At 42.4% G+C, this 12,473-nt stretch overlaps 2 protein-coding genes across 2 annotated transcripts; both read right to left on the bottom strand.

Annotated features, from left to right (window-relative positions):
- Positions 1-835: 835 nt before the first annotated feature.
- brcc3 (BRCA1/BRCA2-containing complex, subunit 3) lies at positions 836-3,768 on the bottom strand. The gene has a single exon (XM_083929431.1). The coding sequence runs from the start codon at positions 3,696-3,698 to the stop codon at positions 2,916-2,918; it is 783 nt and encodes a 260-aa protein (XP_083785557.1). The 5' UTR covers positions 3,699-3,768; the 3' UTR covers positions 836-2,915.
- Positions 3,769-6,771: 3,003 nt separating this feature from the next.
- On the bottom strand, positions 6,772-8,439 carry LOC310958939 (E3 ubiquitin/ISG15 ligase TRIM25-like; the record flags this gene model as incomplete). The annotated part of the gene is made up of 1 exon (XM_083930102.1): positions 6,772-8,439. The coding sequence occupies one exon, from the start codon at positions 8,437-8,439 to the stop codon at positions 6,772-6,774; it is 1,668 nt and encodes a 555-aa protein (XP_083786228.1).
- Positions 8,440-12,473: the final 4,034 nt, after the last annotated feature.

Below are 12,473 nucleotides of genomic sequence, written 5' to 3'. Positions count from 1 at the left end.
TGAAGGTGCCGTTAGACCTCCCCTATTCTTTGAAATATATAGTTCAGTCTCTCAACCAGTGTATCCAGCCAAGTTTTAATTTATGTTTTGACAATAATAACTTAGAAAACACTACACTACATTACAAAAAACAACAACTTTTAATTCCAGGCTTTCCTGATGCAGCATAGTTTCTTTTAAATGTATAGAAAATGTTTTACAAATCTGGCCCGCAGTGTAATTATATTTGGCCCGCAAGATCATATCAAGGTTCTATGAGAGCTGGCCCGCGAGTATAAAGCACATACACGTCTACTTTTCTGTTAACAAACATGAGCATCCATGCTACCAGTCTCTTCAGACAAACTTAATCCACCCCTCCCCAAAAACGACCAAAGAAAGATGGAGAACAGGAGCTTTCAGCAGCGGTGGGAGGCAGATGATCTGTTTATGAAGGTAAAGAGCTGTTTGTCTCATCTGCAGAGCCACCGTGGCTGTAACCAAAGAATCAAACATAAGAAACACCACGACAAGAACAAGGACCTGCACTGAAAAGGTTCAACATTACACATCTGGAGAGAATTTTTCTTAGTAAGTATTGAGTTTGGTCCACAACTTTGTCCCAGTTTTTAAATTTGGCCCACTGTGAACTGGAGTTTGACACCGCTGTGTTGGAGTAACTAACAAGTAGGCCCGAGGAATAAAACCTTGTTGCAGAACTGAAGTGACAGTGACGACTGTGTATCTTTGACTCCCACTACACACTGTTGGCTATAAAGTTGGAATAAAAATATTTTTTTTACGTTTTCTCATGAAATGATTTTGACAATGTGATTTATTCTTGATAAATGTTATACCTCCTTAAAACTTTATTGATCAAGCTCTTCCAAACATATACGAGTGACAATTAAACCACATATAAAAATATCAAAAGAGGAACGCATCTGAACACAAATTGATTCCAACTTTATGGGCATCGCTGTCGTAAGAACAGATGTTTTATTTTACAGTAGGTTGCTGCAGAGAGAAAAAACTCCACTTTAGTCACACCTGAAAAATGCTCCTTTAAAATAAGAAATCAGGAGTATACATCTGGGATGAGACGTGGCAAAAGAAAAAGACAAAGGTGAACAAACTTCCATCGCCGGCATCGCAGATGTTCCGGAAGCTGTCAGACACAGCCTTCACACCCAGCAACACTCATGTACAGTATCTACAGCAGGGGTGTCAAAGTGATCCAGTAAAGGTCCGCTGTGGCTTCAGGTTTTCATTCCAACCGAGCAAGAACACACCTGACTCGACTTACTCAATCACCTGAATCGCCTTCACACAGTTGATTTGTTGGATCAGGTGTGTTCTTGCTCGGTTGGAATGAAAACCTGCAGCCACAGCGGCCCTTTACTGGATCACTTTGAGTGACACCTGATCCACAGTTACACTTGCATCAGTCCAAAGGCACCTTCTCTCTGTGTCTCGCCCCTCAGTGGGCTCAGATGGCTCTGATTCAGTGGGATTATAAAGGAGGGAGGAGGCTCTTCATGTTCCGCATTCACCATACAATAGAGCTGGGCAATATAGAGAGAACCAAACACCATGATATCTGTGTTGACTAGTGGTGCTTTCGCAAAATATTTACACAAGTAATCATCGGTAATGTGAATCTCATGACTATGAAGGCAAAGGACAGTCTGGTAAGATCAGAAAGTTACATCACTTTACTGTAATATCAGGATATCATGTATCCACATATTGCTCCGCCCTACAATAGGACGTATTTACACCGTAACCTTACCATTAGTTCCCATTGTGTAGTGAACATCTTCCAGCGCATTGTGTAAGACAACTTGAGAGAATGTGTAGATTTGGCATAATTAAACAGTGCAAATACAGATGCCAGGCCTTTACCATTTGATGCTTTAGTTAGAGGAGAAATAAGCTTTTTTCTTTTTGAACAAAATTAACTTCACAAATTTTGTCCAGTCACAAAAGAGCTGCACAAAAATCAGGATCCATATGACCAAAGCTTTAGCTTTAGATACCAGCTCAGATGTCGACTCGTCCAAGATCGAAAGTAAAACAAGCTGCAACCATTTAGTGATCAATACATTTTTAAAAAGAATTTTCCAAGAAAGTCTGTTCTGGCTCCAGCTAATTGAATGTGACGGTGACATTCCCTGACAGTTTTCATACTTTTATAAAGACCAAACTGTGGATAGATTGAGAAAATAATAGGAAGTTTATTAACTAATGAGAGCACAACGCAGCTGTAAAAAACCTCTGCCTGATTATCCATCTATCATCCATCATCTTCAACCGCTTGTCCCTTACGGGGTAACAGGGGCGCTGGAGCCGATCCCTTCACTATGGGTGTGAGGCGGGGTCCACCCTGGACAGGACGCCAGTCTATCGCAGGGCACATAGAGACAAACAGAGACAGACAACCATTCACACCTACGGGCAATTTTAGAGTCATCAATTAACCTAACACGAGCATGTCTTTGGACTGTGGGAGGAACCTGGAGAGAACCCACGCAGACAACATGCAATCGCCACACAGAAGGGCCCCAGCTGGGATTCGGACCAGGAACCCTCTTGCTGTGAGGTGACAGTGCTAACCACCCCACCACCGTGGCTTGCCTGAATATAATTAATCGAATAAAATAATGACTTAAATAAGAACATTTCTTATCAAGAACAAGTAATCAAGACAACCATTCTGATCAGAAAACTGAATACCAAATTTTGGTATTAGTCATGTTTCAACGCTCCATATTGTGGACACTTGGTTGATCCGTAAAACGTATTGAGGTAAGGTAAAGAAATTAAAAAAAAAGCATAACAGCAGATAATTTCCCCCTGTCCCACACCTGCAACAGAACTGATGGTGTAGGCCCGCTCCGGACTGTCCTCCTCCACCCTCCCGTGTCCCCCCCGGCTCACAGAGCAGCCAGCTCCAGCAGCAGCCTCTCCTTCTCCTGCTGCAGCTCCACGACGCTCTGCTTGTTCTGCTCCAGCCGGTCCTCCAGCCACTGCAGCAGCGGCCCGCTCACCGCCGACATCTGGCTGCACAGGTTCTTGGTGAACACCGAGCCGTTGTGGATCTTGGTGACGGGGTCCAGGTGCGCCAGGCTGTGGATCTTGCGGTAGGTGTCCTGCTCCTCCTGGCACAGGATGCGCGGCAGCTCCACGGCCGACTCCAGGCACACCTTCCCGATAGCTTCGCGTGGCACGACGTGCACGGGGATCTCCACCCGCTCGTACTCGGAGCCCTTCTGCGCCTGCACGGACTGGAAGCAGGTGTACAGCACCCGGCCCGTCTTGGTGTTCTTGTCCTCTATGAAGCAGGAGAAGATGAGGCCAACGAAGCACTGGTCCAGCATCTGGTACATGGCCTGGGTCCTCACGTCGACGTGGGAGGGCCACACGGTGATGTGCGGGTGGGAGTGGTACCAGCCGACCACCCGCATCGGCCTGCCGGTGATGTCGGCCAGCCTCTCCGCCTCCGTTGAGGCCGCCGACAGCTGCTCCGGAGAGATCTCCACCCGGTCCTTCCGCTTGTCCGAGCGGCGGAGGATGATGACGGAGTGGATGTGGACGATCCGGGTGAGCTCCACCTCTCCGATGCACAACCCCATCACCTCCTCTTTCTCGGTGCTCAACGCGTGGTTCATACACACCAGGAAGGCGTCTGACTCCAGGTGGACGGCGCTCACCGCCATAATGCGGTGTGTGTGCCCGGTGTGAGGGTGTGAAGACCAAAACAAACAGAAACAGCAGCAGCGCCTCACTTCCGTGTTCCAAAGTCCTGCACAAAAACATTCCGTAACGGTGCATCCGGTCTCTTCCGTCGACAAAAGGTTCCGCTTATTTGTGTTAGGTGTTATATTGTAGGTGTTTTATGGGTTATAAATGTTGGGCTTTTGCGTAAATATTGTTGTAAAAGTCTTAATAGATGTGACTGGACGTTATGCTGTCTATGTCTCCATGTAATGTGTATTTAACCACATCTCTCACGAGGTTATCTGGGTAAAATATATTGTAAATATATACCATAAATATATATATATTTTTCTAAATCCTCAGTGATTCCAACACATGAATAAAAAGGCAGGTAATGAAAAATAATACGCCATTCAACACAGTAACGTACGACATTTATAACATTGTCAATGTCATTATTATTATTATTATCATTATTATTATTATTAATATTATTATTATATTAGCTGTAGTAGTAGTAGTAATTAAAATGATACTGATATTAACTACCATAATAATAATGACACTGAAAGTGTCTATAAAAAGTAATATATTAATAACAATAATAATAATAATGATAACCACAAAGCTTTCAAAATGTGAACTACATTCTAATCTAATAGGTTAATAGTCTTTCAACGACTGCTGTCGGATACATTATATACACTATATTTGCATCTGAATTCAGTAAAGTAGAAGCTTTCATCATCATGGTCAAGGAAGCCATTTGACAAAATTACTTTTATTTGCAAAGTGCTTTTCATCATATTTGTACACAATGATCAACAAACACTTACAAGTAAAGGTGTGATTTTAACAACAAATATTATATAATAGTTATACAATAGTGCAATGCCTGCACTACGGCTTTGCTCTGCCCTTGAGGTGCATATTTTGTACCAAAGGCTCATATTTTTAGAATGTACTTAGATAATAATTCATTAAGACAGCAACTCTGAAGCTCCATTGACTGGAGTATTGGGTTTCTGTAAATACTGGAATAAATCACATCTGTATGTGTCTTGAAGAACTGTAAATGCCACCATGAATCAGTTCTTCTTACCACAGCGCCGAGGCGGCTCTTGTCAAGGTCCTCAATGACATCCACTTGAACACAGAAAATGGCAAAATTTCAGTCTTAGTATTATTTTATCTCAGTGCTGCATTCGACACAGACGATCACAACATATTACTAGACCGTCTGGAAAACTTTGTGGGATTATCTGGCACAGTATTAAAATAGTTTGAATCCCACTTGAAGGACAGAGACTACTTTGTGTCCATGGGTAAGTCTGAGCGGGCAGAAATTACATGTGGAGTTCCCCAAGGCTCCATTCTGGGGCCTCTTCTGTTTAATATCTACATGGTGCCACTGGCTCAGATCATGACAACAACATACAGTATGTTACCACAGCAATGCAGATGACACACAAATCTACATAACTATATCACCAGGCGTCTATAGTCCAATACAAGCACTGAGCAGATACTTCAAGCAAATCAACGATTGGATGGAGCAGAATTTTCTCCAATTAAGCAAATAAAAAACTGAAATTATTGTTTTTGGAGCCAAGGAAGAACGATCAAAAGTCAGCACCCAACTTCAAACGGTAATGCTAAAAACCACAAACCAAGCCAGGAAATTAGGTGTAATCATGGACTCAGACCTGAACTTCAACAGCCACATTAAAACAATTACAAAGTCAGCCTACTAACACCTAAAGAATATATCAAGGATTAAATTAAAAAAAAAGGACTTATGTGTCAGCAGGACTTGGAAAAACGTGTCCATGCATTTATCTTCAGCAGTGTCTTTACAGGTCTCCCTAAAAAGTCCATCAGACCGATGCAGTTAATTCAGAACGCTGCTGTTCGAGTCCTCACTAAGACCAAAAAAGTCGATCATATCACTCCAATCCTCAGATCTTTACACTGGCTTCCTGTCTGTCAAATGATTGATTTCAAAATACTTCTGTTGGTTACAAAGCACTGAATGGTTTAGGACCAAAATACATTTCTGATCTTCTGCTCAGCTACAAACCATCCAGACCTCTCAGATCCTCTGGGACAGGTCTGCTCTGTGTCCCCAGAGTCAGGACTAAACATGGGACAGGTCTGCTCTGTGTCCCCAGAGTCAGGACTAAACATGGAGAGGCAGCGTTCAGTTTTTTTTTAGAACCAAAATACATTTCTGATCTTCTGCTCAGCTACAAACCATCCAGACCTCTCAGATCCTCTGGGACAGGTCTGCTCCGTGTCCCCAGAGTCAGGACTAAACATGGGACAGGTCTGCTCTGTGTCCCCAGAGTCAGGACTAAACATGGGACAGGTCTGCTCTGTGTCCCCAGAGTCAGGACTTAACATGGGACAGGTCTGCTCTGTGTCCCCAGAGTCAGGACTAAACATGGAGAGGCAGCGTTCAGTTTTTATGCTCCACAAATCTGGAACAAACTCCCAGAAAACTGCAGGTCTGCTGCAACTCTCAGTTCTTTTAAATCAAGACTGAAGACTTTTCTATTTTCCACTGCTGTTCAGTAAACTGCACTGTAACTTCGGTAACTGTTTATGTTTTAAATGACCTTTTATGTGATTATGTGTTTTTAAATCTTTTATATGTTTTATGCGTTGTTTTTTTCCAATGCTTTTAATGTTTTATGTAAAGCACTTTGAATGACCTTATTGTTGAATTGTGCTTTACAAATAAACTTGCCTTGTCTTAATCAAAATGCACCAGAACTACAAATTACTCAGTCATGAAACATTTTGTGAGCAAACATGGCAGAGAAAGACTGCAACCAGACTGCTTTTAACACTATACACATATTCATAAATCCAACATTTGTGTTTTACCTTCCCAAAGGAAGAAGAGCAGTTGCAACATTGTAAAACTCCCCACAGGAGTCAAAACCATTATAAAAAACGTAATAATACTGTATGTAATGATCTAGATCTAGATATAGTACCTGACTCAAATTATAAGATATGAAAGATTACTGACTCTCACACCTGCACTCACTGCCTCCTAACTTCTATCTACTCAAGCTTAGAGAACTCAGCAGCAGGGCCGTTACCATATGAACCAAAAACACCGAGTCCCTGGTAGAGCGGCTCAGTGAATGTGGTCTGGACTCTGTGGAGGAGAGTCATGGTCTCAGAGACGCTGTAGAAGGACAGAACACCTGCACTGTGATCCAGGTACACTCCTACTCTGGAGGACTGAGGACCTGAGATGGGAGTTCTAATGCTGTTGTGTCTGAACTCATATTTGTTGTTGAAACACTCTAATGCCCAAGACTTGTCATCATTTCCAAAGCCACTTTCATATCCTGTTCTGCTAATGTCCTTGTACGTGACTGCTACTGAAACTTCATATCCGCTCCTCTCCACCTCCCAGTAATGACGTCCGCTCAGACTCTCTTCGCTCAGGACCTGAAACATTTCAGTAAATCTGTCAGGATGACTTGAATACATCTGTTTTTCACTCGTCACTGTTGCTTTTCTGTTCTCTTCAGATAGTAACAGCTGTGAGTTTGCTGTGTTCGGATCCAGTGTGACTTGACGTGAGTATTGCAGGAATCCAGCTCTGGTCTTGGGCTCTGCCTGTGGCAGTAAAACAGCCACTTCAGTCTTTGTCAGTGAGATCTTGGTCCACGCTTCACTTAGAATGTCCTGTAGTTTATCTCTGGCCTCTGACACAGCTGCAGTCACATCCTCAAAGTGGCGTACAGGACGGATATCGATGCTGGATGAGTGTGTAAGACATGCAAGTGAGGGGTAATTGTGTAGAAACTGGGTGTGGTCGTCTGTGTGTGACAGCTTCTCTAGCTCCGTGTCTTTCCTCCTTAGTTCACTGATCTCCTTTTGCAGCTTCTCCTGAAGCTCCATAGCCTGACTGACTTCACTTTTCTGTTGAGATCTGACCTGCTGCTTCACTTCAGAGCCTCTTTTCTTGAGAACACGGACCAGCTGAGTGAAGATCTTCTCACTGTCCTTCACAGCTTTATCAGCAGAGTGATTGATAGCCTCCACCTGCTGCTGAAGCAGCTTCATATCTTTCTCTCTGTTATGAATTCTCTGCTGGATCTTTTGTCGACTCACCCCGAGCTCTCCCTGCCTCTCAGTCCTTTCTGTTGAAGCTAAGACTGTTTCGTGGTCTGCATGTTCATCCATGAAGCAGAGATAACAGATACATTTCTGATCAGTACGACAGAAAATCTTCATCACCTCGTTGTGACGAGTACAGACGTTCTCCTGGAGCTTCTTGGAGGGGTCGACCAGCTTGTGTTTTTCAAAGGCAGGGGATTCATAGTGAGGCTGGAGGTGCTGCTCACAGTAAGAGACCAGACACTGCAGACAGGACTTGACGGCTTTCAGTTTTCTCCCAGTGCAGAAATCACATCCCACATCTTCAGGTCCAGCATAGCAGTGATCAGCTGGAGCAGGTTGGAGTCCTGTCTTCTTCAGTTCCTCCACTAAATCTGCCAACATGGTGTTTTTCACCAGGTCCGGCCTCAGTTCAAAGGTCTGTCTGCACTGAGGACAGCTGTGGGTTTCCTTCTGATCCTCTTCATCCCAGTGGATTTTAATACAGCTCATACAGTAGCTGTGTCCACAGGGAATAGTCACCGGATCCTTCAGTGGATCCAAACAGATCGAACAGCAGAGTTTCTTCTGATCCATGATCTTTTGTTGCTGCGCCATTTCACATGGAAGAGGCAGTGAATGTCAAATAGTTTCACTTTCTCATACAAGATTAAAAAAAAGAAGTGAGAACTGATCCGAACCGAAGCTTAGTTCCCTTTATTTAATGTTTGCTTGCTGATCTGCACAATATGTAGTTATACTCGTCTGTATGTCAGATCTGCGGGACAGGCAGGAAGCAGGAAATATTTGGACTGAATGAGAGTGGCTGTGTTGGACAGCAGAAAGAGGAGGGAGGGGCGATTACGCTCTGATTCAATCCCGGAAGAGGAGCTGTTCCAGTGAAGCAGCAACTGTTTACATCAAGTGAAGAGTAAGAGTAAAGTGGTTCAACATAATAACACTTTTTGCTTACATAATCAATGAGTAACCCGGCAAAGATGATGATTTCATTTTAGGTCGATATGTTGACTTGATCCACATCTACTACCTTTTGGTTTGTTTTGGAGCAGCTGTGTCGCATGACTCGGTTCAAGTTCCCTATGACTCCCTTGTCAGCCCAGCCAGAACCTTGTCATATCAGCCACACATTCATGAAATGTGTTCTACATTTATTAACTTGCTCATATACAAGAAATGCTTTTGGAATAGAATATGAATAACTTAATGGGTTCTGACAATCTAGTTAACTTATTCAGACTCATTGTCTGTTGCTTTTGCTTTAGTGAATGGTTTACTTATTAGAGTGCAAAGTTTCACCGGATGTTGAACGATGCCTTCCTTGCAGCTGTCTCCACTCCTCGACCCTCACTCTGGTTGTCATGTCAGCATTTTACCATCAGATGTCCCCCTTAGCTTAATATTCATTCACTGGCATCAGTTATTGTCCTCGCCAGTTTAATTTCCTCAGTTTGTTTAGTTCATTGCTTTGTCTTTGCACCTCAGTTTCTGCCTTTCTGTCATGTGCCTTGTTGTTGCCCATTTGTCAGAGCTAAACTGACATTCCATCATCTATATCAGCTAACATTAAAGCAGGACTGAGCCACTGGGGATCCAACCGGACGAGGCTGCTCTTAAATCTTTTTTGTCATGTTACCAAGTAGGTGATTTTGTTTGTATGGCTGTCTGTCACCCGCATTGGTCAATATATCAACAACCACTGGATGGATTGCCATTAAAGTTTGTACAGACATTCATAGTCTCCAGATGATGAATCCTAGTAGGGCAGCACAACTGGTTAGGGGATAGCACCTGAACAAATTGAATTTCCTGTACAGATTGGGCAGTAGCATGGCTATACATACATACTGTTGATATACAAACCATTAAAACCAGGCCCACAGGAAGTGCGCCCACCATTGAAGCCAATTGACATAATGGCAAAACATCTGTAAATCGTTTTGAGTATAACAACCTCTGTGAAATGACTCTTTAATAAGAGAATTTGATCCATAGCTTGAACGTCTCTCGAGCTGCCATCCACTCTACTCCCGATGGAGAAGTCTATCCGCGGCTGGGGAGTGATTCGGAGCCCACTTTAACCAGCTAACTAGTAGACAGCTGGCTAGCTCCACCTTGCTTTCATGCTACACTGGTTAAAGAAAATGAGCCAAACAAAAGTGCCACTTAATTGGTGATAGCAATGTGCTTTAATTTCCTACATTGTGACAAGAGGGTATGGATGAAGCATTTAAGTTGTACATTTTACTCATTCAGCAGCTAGCTAGTTAACTAGCTAACTTAGCTTGCCAGGGGGCTCAGTCTAGCATCAACCATGGTGCAGAGAGAGAGTGAGAGATGTCTCTGTTCTTTAAACGACCTTTAATAGTATGGGACATTACATTTTATTCTATTTTTTAACGTGCAGGTATGTACAAATATATACGAATCCGGTGAGCGGTTTGTGTGTTTCGCCATAAAGTGCGGTGGTGTGTCCTTCCACGGATGTATATGGAGAGATATGCCACTAAATGAAACTGATGGGAGCTGTTATTAGAAGTGTACATTTTCCACTTTTACCTGTACTTTTTATGGAGCATTACTTTTGACAACGATGCCTAGAAAGTCGAGAAGAACCTGTGCAATTCTCAACTGCTCTAACAGCAGTGGGAAACTTGGACTTAGGAAAAAAAACACAACTGTGACATTTCTTGAGGATCAAAGATACGGAAGGTCAAAGACACTCAGGGCTGGCAGCGTTGGAAAGCCGGTACATGAAAACATTTCAAGGGATCAACTTCCATCTCTCTACGACCTTCCGTTACTGAGATACTGCAGAAAAAGCCTAACCGGAAACTCCCATGATGCATTGCAGGATATATTTTATCAATAAATTGCATTTTTCTCACCAATAACGCATCGTAAACACCAAGTATGGTATGTCAATGTGTTGGTCTTGATATGAGCTATCAGCTATATATAATTATTTTAAAAAAGCACTACAAGGCACCCTGTGCTGATTGACAGCGATGTGCTGGCCTGATGAAAATAGTCATCTGAGGCATCATTACACTGCACAAAACAGGAGTGTGTTCAGTTGTTTTCATACAACTAAATACTTGAACATATCAACATTTAAATAAAAGTGCTAAAATGTACCCATATACAGCAATTTCCTTTTAATGAAAAATGTTTTGGACTTTACTTAATTCATTTAGTTAAGTAACACTTACTTAATTTCATTTCAAATGCTACGCTTAAAGGCAGGTACATAACACTTGCTATTGCTGAGTGACTTGAACTTTATATTCAGTAGTAAAATTTACTTGAAAGAATTGAGTGCAAATTGTTACAAGAATTGCATTAAGTAAATCCTACAAGGTATTTCCCCCCACTGTAATTGTCATAAAAATATGTTCGGGCGAAGCTGGTAGTTACTTCAGGGTTTGTGACAGAAGTTGCAACCTTACTGTTTACAAAATACAAAAACTGCTTTTTTTAAGTGCAGTTTCTTCAGTTCTTCATCTGTTCAGTATCTTTTTTGATTCTTGTGTTAAACGAGGCCCTAATGTGACAGTCTCTATGTTTCCTGAATAATTAGACCGGAGAAACATGACACGCTGAAACCACTCTTATGTCACCATGGCAACAGGTTGTAGTGGTAAAACTTTGATCCTGAATGCGGCTTGATATCAGCCTATGCATGATCAGATGTGAATTCACTCGTGCCGACAAAACACACACACACACACACACACACACACACACACACACACACACACACACACACACACACACACACACACACACACACACACACACACACACACACACACAAACACTTTTCGTGAACTATTAGTCACAACAGGCTTTCTGGAGAGATGTGTGTACGTATAGTCAGGAGTTGATGGAGCATTTGCTTTTGCACCTCACATATTTGTGGTGGCGCTTGGTATCCATGACGACTAAGATGCTTCCAGTAAGATATGATTGAAAAATTAGCCCACTAGGTATATGGTTCAAAATGAGTGATTTGTGAAAGAAAACAGTATATCACACAGAACTCTATGTTATAGAAACAGGCCTTTAGAGACAACAGTTCTTCTCCCACAGAAACATTAAGTTAGTAGCAGTGACACACTCAATACACAATAAACAACACAACAAAGTGCTTTAAAAGATAGAGCTGGTTTTATCTCAATACTTTGTGAATCCCCCCTGTCTGTGGCTCTCAGCTCCAAGCCCACTGGTTCCAACTGAAGACAGTTTCCTAAAACATCTAAAGTTACCCAATCTTTACAATAGTGTATTTGTTGGGGACTATTTTCAGCTTTGGATTAATACACATTTGGTGCTCTATACAGCAGAAGGGTGGTGTATGTCAGATTGAGTCAAAACAATCTAAAGTGTGTGTGTGTGTGTGTGTGTGTGTGTGTGTGTGTGTGTGTGTGTGTGTGTGTGTGTGTGTGTGTGTGTGTGTGTGTGTGTGTGTGTGTGTGTGTGTGTTTATGGTAATGAGGGACGGTACTATTTGATAGTTGCAGCCTACTGTGATTCTGATGTGTACATTTTAAATATACTGTTACTTTAATTCATTTATTTTCATACAGTATATAACATTTATAGTGGACTGTATGGTTAACACCTGTGCAAAA

The sequence above is a fragment of the Echiichthys vipera genome, assembly GCF_963691815.1.
Source record: "Echiichthys vipera genome assembly, chromosome: 16".
In the NCBI taxonomy this organism is placed as follows: domain Eukaryota; kingdom Metazoa; phylum Chordata; class Actinopteri; order Perciformes; family Trachinidae; genus Echiichthys; species Echiichthys vipera.
The sequence above is the reverse complement of the archived record's forward strand: the minus strand, read 5'-3'. Positions and strand labels throughout refer to the sequence as shown.